Source organism: Anoplolepis gracilipes, chromosome 12 (genome assembly GCF_047496725.1).
Source record: "Anoplolepis gracilipes chromosome 12, ASM4749672v1, whole genome shotgun sequence".
Lineage (NCBI taxonomy): Eukaryota > Metazoa > Arthropoda > Insecta > Hymenoptera > Formicidae > Anoplolepis > Anoplolepis gracilipes.
In genome coordinates this window covers 6,811,765-6,832,761 of record NC_132981.1, presented here as the reverse complement: position 1 = coordinate 6,832,761, position 20,997 = coordinate 6,811,765, and the positions used below count along the sequence as shown (strand labels likewise).

Below are 20,997 nucleotides of genomic sequence, written 5' to 3'. Positions count from 1 at the left end.
TATACTATGACTTTTAATCTGTGCTATATTTCTTTGTCCTCTCTTGGTCCCGCGCTTGCTCGTACATCCGCGCGACGACGAAGAACAACGACGGTACACGATATGCGCGCTGTACGACAACGACGACAATCGAGCAGCAGGTGCGTTCCCGAAAAGGTGAAACGTAACTTTGTTGAGCGGGCTTCTCTTCCATCTCGTTTCCTTTCGCTTCTGTGCCTCTTTTTATTTTGAAATCCGATTGCGAGCGATGAATTCCGAGATTACCTAAATGGTCTCCGGGGCAATAATGTAAATTTTGCCGACGGGGTTTTTTTACGGGCTCCGCCTCGCGATTGCACTTCATCCGTGACTCGAGAACATAATCTCGCGGAGCTGCCGGCAGGAAAGAAAAAGCGTTTAACACTGCTCGCGAATAAAATGCTCGCCATCGATCAAAAATAAATGCCCGTTTCTGATTTATAATAAAAAAAGAAAAAGAGAAAAAATATACTACATCAAACGCGTGAGTTTGTGATATATATTTGTAATGTCTTAACTTGTATATATTTAATAATATGACGTTGCAATCTTCCAATGTTCTTGAATACTCTGCCAGCATAGCCGAACACGAACTATTGTATACATAGAGCCAACGGGATGACGGGCGTCGGCCATGTTGTCTTGACATTCTCCCTCGAGGGTTGTCGGGGGTGGATATATTTAGCCCGCCGCCTCCAGGGACCCTCGCCACCCCAACAACCCACCCAACCCTCAAACCACTCCCGACTTATGATGCCGTTGTCCGACCAACCCCTAAACCTCATGCCACTCCTTGTGCGAGGTTTACACACAAAGCTCTCGTGAATAAAGAAAGCATGTGTCCGCTACTAAGCCAATTGTGTTGCGCGAATCTCTGATGAATTTTATGTTAACGTATATAACTGTATTTCTTACATACTATATTCATAATTTAATTTTTCTTTATCTCTTTTACAAATTTTCTCTTTCAGGTAAATATTAGTTACAATTATTTGGTTTAAAAATCTGTCAGAGTAAATTCCTTTATGAATTAAGAGTTTTTAGTTTAGAATAATTCTAAAGTGTAATACGTTATTAAAGGGAAACTTTAAAAATAAAAGTTAAATGTATACATACATATTATAACAGAAATATATTTATAAATACTCGATTTATATTTATCGTGATATCTATATAGATTGCTGTTTCAATATTAAAACAGATAAAACAGTACTCATATTTAATTTAGACTTCTAAAGTTATAATCCTTCAATTATTTCTTTTTCCTGTATTAGCAATTATCAATGAAGAAACATAACCGATATTTATAAGTCCAATCAATGATAAAGCACTAATTAAAGTACAGATTGCAGAAAATCTTCAAAATCCTTCCAAATGGCAATAAGCGTACTAAAATCGTACTGCGAAACATGTCTAGTCAGCATTAGCGAGCCAGCCCGCAACTAACAGGAATTGTGCTAGCACGCTTCCTTCGGCATCCTTTCCTTCGCGGCTTCCCGCATCTCGATTTTCTACCCATCCCGTTCTCTCTCTCTCTCTCTCTCTCTCTCTCTCTCTCTCTCTCTCTCTCTCTCGTATGTGGAAAGAAGTCATCAATATAGCGACGGCTTTTCGTTCTTGGCCATCGAAAGGGACAAAACTTTGCCCACGGATGGGCGGGGTCACGTCTAATCCCCAGAGTCAAAATGGTAGTCTCCGGAGACCCCCCCCTGCCCCGTTTCCTTCAAGGGAGCGGTGGAAGTTTCGTCGCACTAGCTCCAGGTTAGGCCGGACCGAGGGTGGTTGCGGACGATACTTTCGCCGTCGCGTAACATATTACCGAACGGGGAGGACACTCGGCGAATTTCGGTAGCCCGGCTCGTCGCGCAGAGGGTCGCGGAACAAGGGGACGGCGCGAGGGTTCGCGAGAGACGCTCCGCGCACCCTTCGGATCCTCCCTCGAGAAAACGAAGAAGAGTGAGAGGAAGACCCTCCGCGTGGCTTTCTTTCCCTTTTCTTTCCGACGACCGCACGCGTACATACGTGTCAATACCTCTACGACCCGTTACACGCGCACGGATACTATACCCGGTGATGGCTTTCGATTTTTGCCCGCTCGACAAGAACGCACGTGTCTACGCATCACGCTCCCATAGACCAGAGAACGGGATTACTAGTGTATCGTTCAGAGAGTGAATTCTTCGTTAAATAATATATGATGTTTGCGCGTACATGCATTATATATATATATATAAGATACAAATTAGTATATCATTGCAAGTTTGCAACAAATTAAATAGAAAAAGATGAAAGTAAATGTATAAAAATTTTATTATGTTTAAAATAATTTTAAATAAGTATTATAAGTACATATACATTTATTATATTAAGAAATTAAATTTAAATATATCATTTTTAAACATAACAGCTATCAAAAGATACGAATGCGTGACTCGGCATTTCAATGCAAACCGTGAAAACTGCATAAGTGATTTAGATATATAGACATTTTTTTCGCGGAGACTATAGGTCTATAACTTTCTCGACGGCTGTAAAACGTCAAGCACAAGGCGGTTGCGCGTGAGAAACGCGGAAGCACGCCTCGTGCGACCTCCAGTGAGGCCATTCGATTATTTAAAAAGTCGCGTCGCATAAAATGCCGGAAACAAGATGTAGGTACAATGTCGAATAATGCTTCAAGATTCACTTTCATTTTCCACCTCAGATATTTGACGCATTTAAGCAGTGAAAGCTTCACGGTGAGCTGAAAAAATGATTGTAAGTTGCGCGGATAATTCTCGACATAGACGGAAGACAAAAAGGACGGATAGCCTTTTGTAAGAGGGTGGTAGGTAGGTAGGTAGGTAGAGGTAGATAGGCAAGAGAAGATTCGCGATCACGAAGAGGACGGAGGGAGACAGCAGTGCCGCTTGTACAAGGCGTGGAATTTCATATAAACTTGGAGGAACTCTCCCTTCCTTCGAGGCGTTTCACTTCCCGCCCCGCGACTGTATTTATTCGGCCCGTTTTGTTCGCAATTTAATCACTACGCCGCGCGCATTTTCTTATTATCACTCAACCAAGTTTCGCGTTACGGTGCGTAATTCCATTTTGGCTATGGCACGGAATAAACATTAACGGTCTCCGTGCACTGTTTCAAAACGAGATACATAAGTAACCAAAGCTTTATCATTCGTATTCTACACATTAATGCGAATTAAATAATGTTATCCGATAACTTGATTTAAAATTTTAACTTCGAGATTATACTTTGATAATTTCTTACATATGCACCATCTATATATTTCGATTCAATAATTTCTAAAACAAAATCTCATCTCGTCTCATCGTCCAAAGTCGTCTCTGCAACTGCCTTCACCTGTTCGGCCATTCTGCTTTCGTGACCCACGATATACACAAGCGGGACAAGGAGAAGCTTGAAGAAAGAGGGAGGGAAATGGAAAATAGAGGAAGAGACGAGGAAAGAGCATCGAGAACGGCGACTTCGGGAAAGAGACAGCGAATCCCACGGGACTATCGACTGCCGAGTCCCGTGGGGCAAGTCGATACTCCAGGGACACCCCCGTCCTCTTCCTTCGAAGGTCCACCCTCTTTCTCTTCACCTCCTCGTCACCTCTTTCTACCAGCATTCGAGTTCTAAACACTCGGCGCAAGCGCAAAACAACGCGACGTCCTCGACATTGGCTTCGCTCTTTATACTTCGTCTCGAACATCCTATATATATATATATATATGATGTCTCTAGGTTGCTCATTTCTTCTTGTATATAAACTCTTTAATTAATTTGGAATAAACTTTTCCTTAATAAAAATATACTAGGTGAAAACTTGTATTCAAATTACAAGTTACAGAAAGATCAAGAGATTACAAATTAAACTTTCAAAACACAAGTAATCAAATTTTTCTACTCAATGGGTTTTATTAAAATTTTAAGTTATAACCAGATAAAGTTAAATAATAAATATATAAAACGTTCAACTAAAATTTTACGTAAGAAAAGTTCCTCAAATTTTAATAAGTCGGTAAAGTAAAAAAAATATGAGATATTTTGTATATAGAAAAACATGTAATTTTCTCCCCCAAAAAATAAATCTTTTGCGAGAAAGAGCTTTCCCGTATAATTTCCAATCAATTCAATAATCAGATAAAAGAGTTTTATTTCACAATCGCTCCTTTTAAAATATCTTATTATATTAGAAATAGAAGGTATATGAAATTTAAAAAATAGTGGTTTAAATATCCAGTCATTTATTTTATTTATTACTCGATCAAATTCTAACTTTCTTCTAAACAAATATGTTTTTTTAACTATGACATTTTTTTCTCCATCTTCAAGATGTTGAACATTACGCAAGCTCACAAGTTGAAGTAAAACAGCATAAAAGTAGAAATGCATCCTCTTGCAAGACGCTCGGCGAGCGAGACGACGGAATTATACGCAAAGCACTTTCACCGGCTGACGCGTAGATCCACGGTTGGGTTACATGCGGCACGATGAGCGGTAACGGTGTGGCGGTCGGGTTGTCAGCACCAGTAAGTTATTTAGCGGTTGAGGTCGTAGCAGTCGGCAGCGCTGTCTAATTGTAACGACACCTTTGGGACCGGTATCACTCCCCGTATATCCACCAAACCACCCACTTTCCACCCTCATGATCGTTGAAGCGCTCAGGCGACCGCCCGTCCTCTCTCGTCTACACACACACACTCTCTCTCTCTCTCTCCCTCTCTCTCTCTCTCTCTCTCTCTCTCTCTCTCTCTTTCCTCTTTCGCTCTCCGTTCCCTCCGTGTCGGAAACCCTCAGACGCCGTAAACCAAAAATACGACGACACTTTGTCGAAGCGTTCGCGTCTCGTCTGTCTTGACTTCTCTAAAAAGGAAGCACGGTGATAGCAAAGAGTCGTTAGTCAGGCGCGCGTCGCGTCCGCGACTAAAGCCTTTAAGTCTCGGATATACTGATATCGTCCTCGTGGTTTAAGGTTGTTTAATCTCGCGACACATCGCATTGAGTTTCATAGTTAAGTAGGAAACGCTCTTGCAGAAAGTACTAAGTATCATTTTTCATTCGATTCTTCCTTCTCGATCGCGACGTCAACGTGAATTATTCACTCATAGTTTTGCCACGTGACATTTATGCGAAACTGTTCTGTATATACGATTGCTCGATAGGACATTCTAATATATATTAAATGTCAGATTTGACGCATCAAATGAGAATTTTCAGACATTTATTCGCATACAATACACATATCATGTATGTATATCGGATACATTTAGTATAGAAAAAAGATGCATCTTCGAGTAAAATATATAGTAATATTATCATCTACATTCTATTTAAATTTAAAATCTTTTTTAAAAAAAAAATATAAGACCTCAACTATTTCACGTATTTCAAATAAGAATACTGCAAGCAAAATTAATCCTAGAGCTGTTTCTTTGCATTTCAAAAAGAGAGAATTTATAAAAAATATATTTGAAAAATGTTAAATATTGCGTAATCTACGGCGTAAAAATTAAAAAAATTACTAATATCTTTTCATCTCATTGTAGAATAATTTTCGAGATATGTGGTAATGAGAACGGAATATATGAGAGGTATCGTGGCTTGTCGCCTCGTAATCGTACGACTCGAAAACCAGGTCTGTCTCATAAACTTTCGTGCAAGCATGAACGTTTGCTTTATTGCCGGAGCTTCTGATATCGCGGCGGTTGGTAGCAACATCGGTAGAAAGGCAGGCAGGCAGCATTATCTTCTCAGTGAGGGTGAGAGAGGGCGAATGCCCTCCCCATGAGATCACCATGGCAACCCCTACACGGCCTGCCACGGCGTCGTGTCCTGCGTGCTTCCATGTCCTGCCAGCATGGCGACTGCTAACCTTCTAAAGTCCTCAAGTAAAAAACGATAATTCGCGTCTTTCTTGTCATCAACTTGCATCAGCAATCAGTGTATATACATTCACAAGCAGGTAAGATAACTACGAACAATTCTCGGTATATAGTTTGTCAAAAAATACTACAAGAAATTGCATGTATTTATATTTTTACAACTACAACTTATATGCAAGACAATTTGTATGATGTACAATAGAAATGTGTGAATGTAGAAATTATAATAAAAATGTATTTAATTATAAATATTAAGTGTGCGTAAATTTAAATTATTAATTTGAATTAAAGAACATTAAAAAGCAATTTTAAAAATTACTTTTTAATAAGTTATTATTAAGTAAAAACGAAAAATATATACATATTATTTTTGCACATGTAATTAAAAAAATATTTATAGAAATTTTTTTTAGATTAATATATGCTTCTTTTCTATATTCACAAATTTATTAGGGTGACGATTCTCCATTGCAAAAGTAATTAGCTTCGCTTGCCAAATCCACTCGTTCAGCGATTCTTTATACCGGCGTTCATCGGCATGGAGGAGCGTCCATAGGGAGAAATTAAAAACGTAGCCCCGGGCGGAATTAAGACATATTTTTTAATAAAGCCCGATAGAGATCACGCTCATTGAGGTGACTTTTTTCTCCCGGTAAGTGCGAATTCCACCAAGGTAATTACGTTAACCGAAAAATTTTTGCGGGATTATGCAAGAGAACTCTCACATAGAAAAAAAATCAAAGTAAAATTTATATAAAGCTCAAAGTTTTATACAATAAATATAATGTTCCGTTTTTATTAAAGAGAAAAAAATTGTCATATATAAATGTAACAGATAAATAAAATAGAACTCACAAAAATTGCAAGTTTTATTAATATAATAAAATTTGCAAAAATATGAACATAAATATTAAAAGAAAAGGCTTCAATGATTGAAATAAGAATAAAACGCTTAAAAGTTAACAGAGGAATGAGAGATTGGGCCGAGTTTTTGAAGTAAGTGCACTTCTCAAAGCAGGTTGCAGACCTCGTGGGAGGGGATGGACGCTCCCTCAGTAAGCCTGTTAAGGAAGGATTCGCGAGTTTCCTCAAAGGAGCCGCGAATATTAAAATCACATTTTAGCTCCCCTAGTTTGACAACAAACTCCGCTAGCGGGCAACGAGATTAGCCGGGATTAAGTGAGCTTCCGTTGACAAACTTACGGTATGTTATTACCGTATACACTGACACGCGTCACTCTAAACTGTCTGTTCTCACAAAGTCGCAAAATTCGATCACACATATATCGTTTGTAACTTTATTACAAGAAATTAAAACTGCACAATATTATCCAGTTTTTAATTTCGGTCTCTTATTATCAGTTTAAAAAATACTAACTTTGCTCAACCATCGAATTACCACATATGAAATTTTATTCGCCGCTGATTAAAACGCTGCTTAATTAACTTATTTCACTGCTGTTATATGTTTTAAAAAAGATTAGTGTAATGTAGTAATTTAAAAAAATTATATTTACTAAAATTATATTTCTGCGTACATATAGAACATTGACACTCTTAAAGCAGAAAAGCGATTATAGAAGGCGTACTGTATTTTTCCTCTGTGAACGAGAAGACAAATATGTACGCCTTACACGTTTCTCTAACATATCATGCAGCAGGATGTTGTGATACGCGTGTTGCCTCTCTGTCTCCAGCAGCCACATGATGTATGAGAGCATGCGCGACTTACGTCGTTTTTGTCGATATTCGACAGTGGTAACTTGAGAGACTTTTAACCGTCCCTATTGCGTTTTCAAAGGGCTCCGTATCTAAATGCAGGCATTAATAAATCGCGCGTACATTCGTATACCGGCGCGTGAGAATCGTCGTCGGCGTTAAGTTAGTTTACGCGGTTGGAGGTCCTAATGCATTTATGGAAATGCCCCGCTCCTTGTCCAAGCGCTGTATGCCCAAGGCATGGAGAGATAATTCAGCAATTTTCGCAATTCGCCCGTCACACGTATGATATTTCGGGTATGGGATCCGCGTCAGACACGATGGAAATTCAACATGATCGCTCTAGAAATAACCTTGAAGCTACCCGAGACATTTGTGGCAAAAATAATATTTGAATTAACTTATGCGTATATGCATTCGATCTTTATAAAATTTCATTTTATTGTTGTTAGATTAATAATCTTTAAGTTTCTCAAAAAAGGTAAAACAGGCGTTAAATACACGCGTAAGTGAAACATATGTATTATTATAAAAACTGTTTCACAAAATAGTATCATTTTAATCTGTATAAAAGTGTTTTATTTTAATTTCAAAAAACTGTTGAAAATATTACAAATATTTAAAAAGTTGTTAGATTAATAAAAATTAACAAAAATTGACATTAATATTATATGGAAAGTTTAATTTTTAGATTTAATTTGTAGATACAAAAAACATAGTTTTTGCCAACTTACATCGTTAAAAAATATATATATATGTTAAGAGTCTTGAGAAATGATGTCGATTTTAATTTCTACATGAGAAAGCGTATAACAGAATATTTAACAAGCTATTTTTTTATGATAGTGTTCATGACAATTTATAATAATTCTCGTTAATTTAGAATAATTCTTCATCTCGCATAGTAATTTTAAACATTGTAAGTAAAAACTCGAATCAGTGTAAGATCTGCGGCTTTCTCCTTCTGCTTATCTCAGATACGCCGCGTGATTTATCCTTCCTTGGGCCGGTGTATAAGCACAGTCACGTTGTCGACATAAGCTAAGTCGGAGCTTACGCCAGTTAATAGCTACGACCAACTATGCGATACGTGGTAAATCGTCGGTTGATGCGCCGTACGTGCAAGGCAAATCTAGTTATGGTAGCCGGCCTCTCAAGCCGTCTTGCGGCTAATGTGATAGACTGCCATTAGGGGTATCTCGCTGTCATGGCGAGGGTCGCCTCTAACGTAGGGTGGGAGCGGGGGTGGTGAGCGGCTACGTAAAGCGGGAGCTACGACAGAGTACGTTAGTTCGGGGCCATGCTACCTAGTAAGACGTATTACTTAGATATGAATTATGCAGTACCTCGGCAATGCTCCCGCCGAATAGCCTTAGTTCCAACCGTCGTAGAACTTAAGTAAACGGTATCCTCTCTATCGACAGGAATTTGGTTAAGGTATCCGTCTTTACACACGTAACCAATCGCCTGATTTCCTTTTGTAAACACTATGACTAACGGAGACAAGATATCCTCGAAACGCGGCTGAAGATAAATGCAACATTACATACATAACGATGTAGCCATTGATTATCGATTGTCCTGGCTACAGCAAATGTAACCAAAAATTATCAAGCACATAAAACATTTGTTTGTGTATTCTTGCGATTAGAATTAGACATGGAATAATACGTACTACTTTCTATGAAAGCGCATTGTAAAAATTATTTGCAACATTTTCTGAAAAAACAAATTTTACTTAATCGTATAAAACCATAAAACTGTGAATATTACAGCTCGCCCTTTGCGCACATTTGCGCATGAATTTATTCTACTGCCGATTCTTGAACAACTATTTACGTCGACATTCTGGTAAGAGGATGTTAAACAATGATGTCTCTCTTTCTAACGGCACTAAACGTTTCATACATCGTTGTATTTTCTCAGCTTTCCTGACCCGCTACTTACTGCATAAATTAAATTTACCCATGTTTAATCGGTGCTCATTGTCGGGAAACATTCCATTTTACAGAACATAATTTTCAAAATTCAATTATGTGTAATTAAAATGTAATTTTTTGACTCGATTAATTTGATCATTTTTTGAATAAAAGCAAGGCTTTTTGGCTTAAAAACTATTCGTACTTGTATAACATTATCCAGCTTATAACATTATCGTAATTACTGTTCCTCAAATCACGTCGAGCGATGAGTTAATCTCCTGTTACATAGGGTGCCTTTATTCCTGGAAAATGATTTCCTGTATTAACCGATAGTTACGCGCGATCCTTCTTAACCGTCTCTATAATACTTCCTGGGGAGAGAATCCGAAGGAACGAGTCGGTAGATGCTAGATGACGGCAGTGCAGAAAGGAAGAGGGTGGGATTCTAGGGAGGCAGTGGGCGTAATGGAGGCTAGTTAAACATTAAGCATCCCCTGATACCTTGCTAACCCCTTACTAACCCTGGTTAAGGTGTATGCAAGGTATACAGCTCTAGGTGGTTTCCTATACCTTACAGACCTTTATACACATTCTTACTAATTGACGTCTTGCTCGTCTGCATTATGCACTCGTGATTACTCCCGAGTGTTCTCTTGCTTAAATATATCCGATCGAGTGGAAGTTATCGATATCGCTTACAAAAGTTGCTTTCAAATGTAAGCATTCTCGTCTATTACGAGGTGATATTCTACTATTTCAGAATAATTTTTAATTAATTGTTGAAAGAAAAATTATTATTTTAATATTATTAATTTTCAATATATTATTGTAATAATTTTATTTATTATTAATTAATTTTTTTAATAATTACTTTCTTAAATTTCAGTAAAAATGTAACAGTTGTAAATTAACCTAGAAGCCATCAAGATTAGAAATAAAAAAAAAATAGTAATGAGGCTATTCCCAGGCATTACTTGCAAGGACATAATATTAGTAGAGTAGCGGATGGCTCACATTAGTATGCGATTAGCACACTATTAGACACGCCTATTCGGCAAGATTCTGTAGTGTAAGCAGAATCTTTTTTATACGTGATCCTTTTTTCTGATTACACGTACAAAGAACTCAGTACGAATTACGATTGACGATTGAACAATGAAACTTATCGGGAATAATTTCTGATCATTTATGTAGCATTTATGTAGGTATAAGAGAAATGGTAAAAATGTAACAAAAAAAGCACTCGATCTCTTCGTTGAGTTTTCGCCACGTTATATCCTCTCTTTTATGGTGGTAAAAGAAGAGGGGTGTACAACGAGAGAACTGAAAACATGATTAAAGATTCTCCGATGTGGGAGAAAATGGATTTCTGATACGCGTAATGCCACCCTATTTGGAACTATTACGCGTGAGTCCCTGGGTAAGCCCCCTATATCCATTCAGCCCCTGCTGGAAATATATTTACTAGATCAGAAGGTACTTACTTGCGACTTGGCACCCGCGCATGCCGTACCGGGTGGCATGTAAACAAGGAGAAGGGAGAACCTTCGTAATTCCCTCATTTTCTCTCAGATTATTCGCGCTAAGTCCGCGAATTTTAATATATTTTGTATATTGAAATGACAGAAATTAAATTATATATCTTACAAATAAACCTATATGCCTTATAAATATATACTTGCATTACTTAATACGTTTTAATTTACGTGAAAAGATTTAGATCGCTATTTTAAATAGTTTGTATTTTTCTCTCATATCTATATATTTTATCAATACGTAAAATCGACGAGGCAACTGTACCTATAAATCACGTCGCGTAGAGTGTGGAGCGTGAAAATTTTTTTGGTCGCCGCCAATGGTTTCCGCGGAGAAAAGAACATCGGCGTCGCGGTACGGCGAGAAAAATCGCTAATTGGTACATGGAAAATATAAACAAAACTGCCGTGCGAATACCGATGATTTACTGCAAGGTTTGATTGAATTCATTCGACTCTGTTTACCCGCTTGCTGCTCGTACAACTCTCGCCCTTCGCGAGCCTCCGATGTTTAGCCTTTTTTTTTCATTTATATTGTTGATTTTTTTTTCCTCACTCGCTCGTTCATCCGTTCCGACGTTGCAAAGTTGCTCGTTGTAAAACTGGGAACAGCGAACGATACGAACGTTTCCTGCTACAACCCGTCACCCTCCCCTCGTCGTGCCGTTGCAGCCCCCAACCTTCACTTCGCCGCCTACTGCTTCGTTTTATTCTATTTGATCCGAGGGAATGGAAAGAGGTATGCGAGCTCCGAAGGTATGATTTTGCAATCGAATCGCCTCTGTATATTTTCCTCCGTGTCAATTCGTTAACGAACGCGAACAACCGGAAGAAATGTACTTCTGTAAAAACGACTTTAATTTATAACGATGTTGATATGTTAAAATTTTAAAAACTAATTTTTTTTCTCTATATAAATAACGTAATTAAATTAACCTCAAGTTATCAGCTATATATCTAGTTATGCAAAATATATTTTTAGCTATCGACAGCATGAGTGGAACGTTAATAATTGACGTTAATAATTAATACATTATTGATAACATTTGTGATATGGGATAGCTTATATGTGTGTTAATCTAAATTTAAAAAGTGAAATCTTATTTTTGTCATATGTCTGTTGCAATGTAATTAATAAAAGTTCTTATTTAAAAAATAACTGGATAATACATATGTGTTCGTATATATATGTATTTTACATATATGAATATTGTGAAGAGTATATATGTACAATACGTACGTGTGGACATTATTAAAGATTTATGTGCAAAAATATTTCACTGATAATATTTGAAAAGACGTATGTATAACTTGAATTAATATTTCAATGACGTAAAATACATATATCTATTGAATGTTTGAATGGCGATTCGGAATAAATTTTTCCGAGGAGGTTGACGCAAGCTCGCGAAGGTTGCCAACGGAAGAGAAAAATCTAATAGACTATCGGAATCGAATTTGATCCCCTGTAAGAAACTAGCCCTTCTTGCACGCGTTCGCGTTACAACACCATCGATACTGCCGCCCCATCGAACTCGGAATGAAATCCAGTTCGCATTTGAATCAGTCGATAACGCAATCCATTAGCCCCTAACAGCCAATACTTCGAGGACGCGCGGAAGGAAACGACCTCGTGTAAGGGAAAAAGAAAGAGGAATAAAGTGTTACGGCAGCGGCGCGACGGGAGTGTCGTAAATGATTAGTGTTGCCGATGAACGAATCCCATAAAAAAAAGGCGAAGATCTATAGCCCACCTATCCTTTCCATTGCCGATTCTGGCAAGCGCGCGTTCTTCCTCCCTCTTCATAGAACTTCCTGTGTAAGTAGAGTCATTTTGTTAGCGTCAAATTCTGAAAGCGGATCGTCCGATTTCTTTACTGGAAGCGCCAAGCGCGGAATACTAGCTGGAATATTTCAATTACCTCAGATTTTCTCTCTCTTTTCTACCAAATATTTAATTCTTATTGCTAAATTCTTGTTAAAATATTTATAATTCTTTCTTCTTTTAATTTTATCTCTCGATATTTGACGTTTACTAGATTAACAGTTATGTAGAATGTTAAAATTGAAAAAAAAAATTATGTTTACCCTCTTATTTTTATACAGAGTGTAAATATAATAGTTTGTATGAAATGAACACGACGCATAAATATCCCGCCACTGGGAGGATGTTTTTTTTTTCTTTTTTTTTTTTTTTAAATAACGGTGATACACGATTTCAATATAGATACAAAGTGAAACGTTCTCGATTCGAAGGCGGTTACCGACTCGTTTCTGTTGTCGTCGACGTCGTTAAAGGGGCGGCTTCGCGCCGTTCTCGCAATAGCGTAGATGCAAGTACGGTCGATGGTATTCCTATCTGGAAACGACTAGAGGCAGCGTTGTCGGGCAACGCCTCAGGCACGACGAAGATATCGTGTTTAGAGCAAGATCCACGGCCGCGATAAGCCAAGCTACAATGCTTTGAATACCCATCCAGCATCGCGATAACATCTTAACGTTCTCTAAGAGTAAACGAAATTAAATTCGCTCGACGCTGCGAAACGCGCGTGACATTAGCCCGAACTCTCGCGCAGATACTTGAGGTCTACGGCTGGATGCGAAAATGCGTGTAACGCGAGATCGATACGTTTCTTTCCCTTTCTCTTTCCATATCAGCGAATTCCCATTCCCTACATGCCGTCTCGCTTCTCATCCTTCGCTTCGCTCAGTCGACGTTTCCCTCTCGCGCCCCCGTAGCGGATGCATTTCGTTTTTACCTTTCACTTTTGAATTTTATGGATTTCCCGATAAGCGAGTTAGAGACTTTCGACGAAATCATCGCGGATATAGTAATAGAAATATTGTCTTGGTTCAAGTTTTCATAAACTATATACCTACATGCGATCAAAAAAAATAATAAATTTTTATCAACATTTCCATAAAATTATTCGACATCTTGTTGTCTCTTACATTCCAGCCACGCGTGTTATATGAAAATCAAACTAGATGAAAATTAAAAGTATATCAAGGAATATCAATCATGATCTTTCTCTAAAATTTTAATCATACATGCATGAAAGACAAAAGCGAAAGTGCAAAAAAGTACGCGTTACTTCAAGGTATGCGATTTTTCCATGAAGTCTCGGTTCCCATGGACGCACTCTTCAAGGGAAATGACAATGGCGTCCCACGGGAGAAAAAGCCTACCAGCCACGCAGAAAACTACCCCTCCCTTTTACCAGCATCGTCGTCGGCATCGTCTCGGCCCTCCTGATTGTTTCCTACGCGTTTCCTTCGCCATCTCGATCCTTCTCAGTCCGACGTTCAGCTACCTGATCTTCAGACTCTCCTTGTCTCTCAGTCAACTCCTTCCATTCTTATAGGCGCAAACGGGGATACTCTGCGTCTCAAAAAATTTCCTGAAATTCAATATCCCCGACGTTTTACATAATTCATGAAAATTGAGCCAGCGGCTTTTTGGCAGAACCCCACACGCACACATCCTGTCACGAAATTCTGTCTCACGTGATTTTTGCTCGTATAGTAAAGGTATTTTCAAATATCTAAGATATTCCAATTTTTCCAATATGTGTACTTAACTGTATCGTATAATTTTCTTTGCAAATAATTAATAATAAAAAATATATTATGCATATAAAAAAATCAGTAATTACATGATATATTTCAACCTGACGTAATATTAAAATATTCACGTGATAATATTTCCAACAAATTACTGGATTTTTTATAAACAAATAATTATAAAATTAGAAATTAAAAAAGATACAAACTTATAATTGCACTGCAAGCATTACATCGTATCTACTCATTGTAGAAATGTAGTCAGGAAAATGTTTCTTGACATAGTAGTGGAACAATAAAGTAGCCGAGTATTTCGTGCAGTATACAATGCCGCACGCAGGCCTAAAGGTCGAGAAGCACGTAGTAGGAGGTTTAATCTAGAGAAATGCTGAATAATAGAAGAGAGTGGAACGGGGCTCGCGATTGGCTTATACAATATTCAGCCTTGCTTTCCGTCCAAGTTCGCGTTCTAATTAAGTTCCCGGCGTTGAAGAGCGTTAAGCATCTTGTCAACCGTTTAACTCTGGTCCCCCCTGTGCTTGCAGATTCTTCCTCAAGTTCTTTCTCAAGTGTAACCAAAACTGCCTCAAGAACGCTGGCAATCCACGCGACATGAGACGCTTTCAGGTAAGAGAGTTATTTATGCTTGCTTTCAATTTACTTTAAATATAAACTTGTAATTTTTTTCGTTTAATAAATTTTATTTTATTTTCATATATTATATATTAAAAATTGTTATGAAATTCTTATCTAAAATCTTTTTTATTTTCTAAAAGTAATTAAAATGAATCATTTAAGCCTACTAATAGATTTGTTCATTTTTTTCAAACAATGTAATGTTAAAATAATGTAAATTTGTATAAAATCGTCCATTAATAAACGCGGAATTATAAAAAAAAAATCTGAATACAAATAAAATAATTTTTTCCAATGATTCTCACCAAACGCGATTTAAAGCTTTAATCGTTTCCGGCTTTCCACCCACTTGATTCAAAGACGTTCCAGATCGTGCCATGATGTTGAAATGTACATTACGCGAGACACTTGCATCATTCAAGTCACGATCCGCGAAATTATAGGGGCGGACAGACAGAGACGAGAATGTCGAAATTCCGCCGCAACACCGTGTGACGTATATCGTCGCAAAAACATTGTTTTTTGCACAATTTCCGCATATTGTTACGAAATATCACTATTGTTTTCTAATACTTAATTAAATAAATAAATGAATAAATCCACTTAAATAAAGATGATTAAACAACAATTTTATCGACAAGTCAGCCATGACAAAAATTAAGATTTCTATCACAAACAAGCCAATTCTCTGCGTAGTATTATCCCCGATTTATTTCCGTATTCGTTCCTTTATTCTTTACAATAACTAATTCCATTTAACGACAGGCGTATCTCGCAGTTCTACCTGCCCTCAATTTTCATCAAAACAAAAGACAAAATTAAAAAGTAAATTGCCAAAAACCATGATGATCCCGACAGTCCCTTCTTTCCCCGCGACTCATCTTTATATTGTTCGACCCTTTTCGTGCGTCGGCGCGACAACGAACTAAAATTAGAATACTCGTCGCACTTTCGGATTTGCTTCAGAATTGCTTATTGCCCAAAGTTGCGAATTAAAATTTTAGTGCAGCCCTTACGAAAATTTCTCCTACCGCGGGGCAGCAGAGTTATCGTCGCTTCACTCTAAGTTGGTGAGCCGATGTTACTCGCCGAGTAATATCACTAGCATGCGAGAAAGTTGCAAAGTTGCGAAGGACAAAACTTTTGGGCGTTTTCCAGTTGCTTGCCCGATTTTATAAACGTTCTTCCTGCTTCATCGCGAATATCTTTTCAACACCGCAAAGCATGCGGAGACCGGCATAAATGTTTAAGCGAATAATTTCCTCCAACTTGTTAAAAATTTCGTAAATAAAATTTTATATTGCAATTTTAGTTAATTATATCTATATAAAAAATTTTATATACATATTTTAATAATGTGATTATATTCTATTATATCCTATACCTGCGCGATTATATCTCTACGTCATATGTCGTACGTGCAAGTCACGAATTGTATGCCATGCCGTAATACTCGGTGCGGCAAATCGAATTGCCCGTGCTCGTTCACAAGAGATATGATGAACTTGGCTGAGTATATGATGCGCATGAGAGAAATGCAATATGATTCACGGTAACGTCTATCGCTCAGCGTAACTTCCTCCACACTCTATTAAGTTAGACATAAACGATACATTACAGAAATTTAATGAGAGTATACAACATTTTAATTTCTTCTAATTCTAATCCTTTTTCAAAATATCATAATTATGTTTCTACAAAAATGTTATATAATTATGTTCCTTAAAAACTGTTCTTAAATATATTTACACAAATATATACGATCTTAGAAACTTTTGATTAGATTTAAATGGAATAATTTTGCTAATATATTATATATTATATTTCTGATATATATATTTACATTAGTCTTACATCAGCAAATTTCTATTTCGTCTAACAGGTGGTCATTTCTACACAAGTGGGAGTAGAGGGACCATTACTAGCAGTCTCGGACAACATGTTCGTTCACAATAACAGCAAGCATGGACGCAGGGCGAAACGTTTGGATCCCAGTGATCCTGGCGAATATAATAGTAAGTATAATCGATAAATACTATCAATTAATTAATTTCGTTAAAGAGATAATATATGCGGAACAGGACATCGATATCGTCTGCATATTTAATCGAGTACCTGCACGAGCGTTTACACGATAATTCGATTTGCCTGTAAACACAATTGGCCCATCGTGCAGTTTTTCGTTATTTAATTTTGCAGTTAGCTGCCTGCATTCCCCGGCGATAAATGCAGCCAGCCTTCGCCATGCTAACAAACCACTCGCAGAAAGTATAATATTTAATTAATAGGCGATAATTAAAAAGCTCAATGTGCATTAAACGCCCTCATTTATTCAACGCATCGACTTTTCACGGCTAATATGATTCACGCGCGCGAGTTTTCAGCCATTTGCCAATCAAAATCGACTTTCCGAGCGATTCGCGTTCGAGGCACCGGCATCGCACATTCGAATGCTCGCGGCGTGTTGTTTCCCTCGTGCAGCGCGGCTTCCGGCGAAGGGGGTGGGGTCAGTTTTCTTCGAGATCGGTATAACGACTCGGGAGCTGCGGCGGAACGGAATCGTAAGAGGGTGCAGGAGGGTGCAGGAGGGTGCAGGAGGGTGCAGGAGGGTGCAGGAGGGCGCGCCGGTAGAATGGGATATATGGAGTCATAGGGCAATTCAGCAAAGTTTGGCGTCGGCCGCGCATACAAACGGCTGATATCGCGCGGCCACCCCCTCGCTCGCTCCTCTCGCACAGGCTTCTTCCTCCGTCTTTTCTTCCTATGCCAAGACAAGATGTAAATCAATGGGATGCGAGAAAACGAAGGATATCCACGCTCTGTACTCCGTTCCGCGCTCTCCTTGTTCCTCGGCTTTATTTTCCCTTCCACTCTATGCTCGCTCGAATTTCGCCCGAGTGCCTGTGTTCTCCCCTTCTTCTCTTTCCGCCGCGGGTTCTCTTCTCCATTCGCCGCCGCGCCAGTTTCTTTCTTTTTGCCTGGTTGGCTGCCGCGAAGCAGCAAAGACACGAAAAGAAAGAGAGCGAAATTGGACCGCTTCTCTCATCTCCACCTCTCTCCCTCTACAGTTTCCTCTTCCATCGTTCTCGCGCTCTTCTTCTCGCCGTGGTTGCCGCGGCGCGTTGGTTTGTGAATGCTAAGTTTAAGCTATCTCATGCCATCCACCCTGCGACGCCAATGAAGGTACCAACACATCCACTCTTTCCAAATCCTCCCCTTCGCCCACCCGCCCTGCACCCCTCTTCCGCGAGATGTCCCACCCCAAACGCCGAAACGAGCATACCAATGAGGTAACAGACGCGAGAGAAAGGGGAAGAGAACGTCGGTATCTCGTGGATTTTGCTGTCACTGTGAACGAATTCTCCCGGTTGTTGTACAAATCAAATCTTGATTGTCCATGAAATCTGAAACGCTTGTTTACGACCTATCTTCTTCGATGCGCCGTTTTACAACACGTTTTTTATTTGACAAAGTACTGTTGCAACTTCTTACTTTATGCTTCAGAATTTGCCTTTTTTTTCAGATTTAATTTATGATGCAAGAGAAGATTATAAAGATAAACATGCTTCGCAAAACAGAGAGAATATTTAATATATATTCTTATTTATAATACATTAAAATAGAACAAGTCAAAACTCAAATTGCTAAAATGTTATAAAACAATATGAAAAAGATTGTTCTAATCTAATAATAAGAAATGTCATTACATGAACATCATTGTAATAACGCTTGCTTGCATCGGGATAAAATCCGGTTTGTCTGGTAAATTTCTCGAGTCTTTACCACAGTGAACGAAGTTATCGCGCGATCTCGCAGTGATCAAAGAGAATCGGGCCGAACGTGTCGGAGTACAACGGCTCTTCGACTTCGACGATAGTTCGGTGGCAAAAGAGGGGTCTGGGAGGGTCGGGAGTAACACCCCTTACCATTCAATGGCGCGGGGGATTTTATTTATTCCGGGTTGGTACGCTTGTTCCTTGGTCTCCTCTACTGAATCCCTCTTTTCAACCCTCCGCTTCTTCCCTCCCTCTCTACCACCGCGGCGACCCATGCCACGCCGCTCGACAATTCTCTTCCAGGGTGGTTGCCAACACGGCCGACTCTCTTTAACGACTTTCTCGTACATTGAACGCAATAAATACCAATGTCCCATTGAGGAAAATTCCCATTTGCATAGAGACCACACGCTCGCAACTCTTTCGCGCTTCCGTTGCGCGATCGTCACTTGTTGATTTAATTTTTTTTTTTTTTTTTTAAGAGAAAGTTGTACATAAAATATTATTTCTTCTGATGAACAAAACTATTATAAATTATTTATCTTTAATATAATTTGTACTCGAAGTAATTTATCAATCTTGTATATTATTAACGAGACAATTGTTTCATCATTAACTTGAATGAAAATAATTGAAATAACAAATAACCGTTAATCACATTAATTAAAAAAAAATATCATTTTGTGCCAATATCTAGAGAATATTCTTTAAACACATCCAGCTACAGACAATGTCGGAATCTTTTAAGCCGCCGAGATTTATCGGCGTGACAGCACATAAGCACTCGAAGTGGAAAGTGTTTGAGCATCACTGGGAGCAATATACCATGATGTCAGCCACTCTGCCGTGGCTCCGCTTCGCCCAGGGTCGGTGCCGGGGGGTGGCTTGGCTTCGCCGGGGTACAAAATGATATCATTGGGTTATAAATTCCAAGCAGAGACACCGGCGGCCCGATCGCCCCCTCCCCTTCCTTCTTGTTACAACCCTTCTCCGAGCACTCCAACCCTCAGTCTCTTCCTCGTACTCTCTCTTTCTCTCACCGTCTCATCCTCTTTCTACCGCTTTCCTTCATAGTTTCTCTTTCATTTTCCGCCTCTTTCTCACCTTTACAAGCTCCACGACCTCGAAAACTTGCCTGCCACGCCGGAAAATATATCTGCCACTCGGCCTCAACCGAATAAACAGAATATTCAGATAATTTTCCATATCCTCTTGTCAATCGCAAACTATTTTCTAAAGGAAAATCATGATTTAATTTCATCTAATTCTTAATACATAATCTTTTTATTATTTGTACCTCTTATTTATAGATAGGAAACTGGTGCTTTAAAATTCTTTAAAGCATCTCATTTTTGCTCCCAATATGATTATTTATGCCAACAGCAAATTTTAACATGCCGTGCATTTAATACAAATATAAATGTAATTATATGCTAAATCGATATTATTTTTGTGTTAAAAAATTAGGTTTATATCCGCCAATACCTCTTCAAACGCCATGCATAAAAGCGATATCGCCTAATGAAGGTTGGACGTCGGGTGGATCTACCGTCATAATCATCGGTGAAAACTTCTTCGATGGATTGCAAGTAGTTTTCGGATCGATGTTAGTTTGGAGCGAGGTCAGTGTAATTCGCAGTTTTATTAGAAATCTCTAATTTATAATTAATTTTGCGATAAGCAAATATAAAAGATATTCGTACTTTTATTACAGTTTATCACTGCACATGCAATCAAGGTACAGGCACCGGCACGACAGATACCCGGCGTTGTTGACGTCACGTTACATTACAAAAGCAAGCAATTTTGTAAAGGAGCGCCCGGTAGATTCGTTTATGTTTGTGAGTATAAAGAGCGTCCGGTGTATTTCTCTTCAAAAAAAAAATCTATACGCGAATAATTACTATAAATATTAGCAAATGAATTCGATCACGCAATAAA

The 20,997-nt window shown here is 38.5% G+C and overlaps 1 protein-coding gene across 5 annotated transcripts in view; it reads left to right on the top strand.

Moving 5' to 3' along the window:
- Positions 1-20,997, top strand: part of Kn (EBF transcription factor knot) — a 77,801-nt gene that overhangs the window by 52,429 nt on the left and 4,375 nt on the right. For all 5 annotated transcript variants that reach the window (XR_012047786.1, XR_012047787.1, XM_072903284.1 and 2 more), the window contains 4 exons: positions 15,190-15,271; positions 17,163-17,295; positions 20,524-20,678; positions 20,771-20,897. Coding sequence is in view for 3 of the 5 variants with exons in the window: in XM_072903284.1 (XP_072759385.1) it covers positions 15,190-15,271; positions 17,163-17,295; positions 20,524-20,678; positions 20,771-20,897 (497 nt within the window). In the remaining 2 variants the exon portion in view is untranslated. The remainder of the gene's footprint in view (positions 1-15,189; positions 15,272-17,162; positions 17,296-20,523; positions 20,679-20,770; positions 20,898-20,997) is intronic.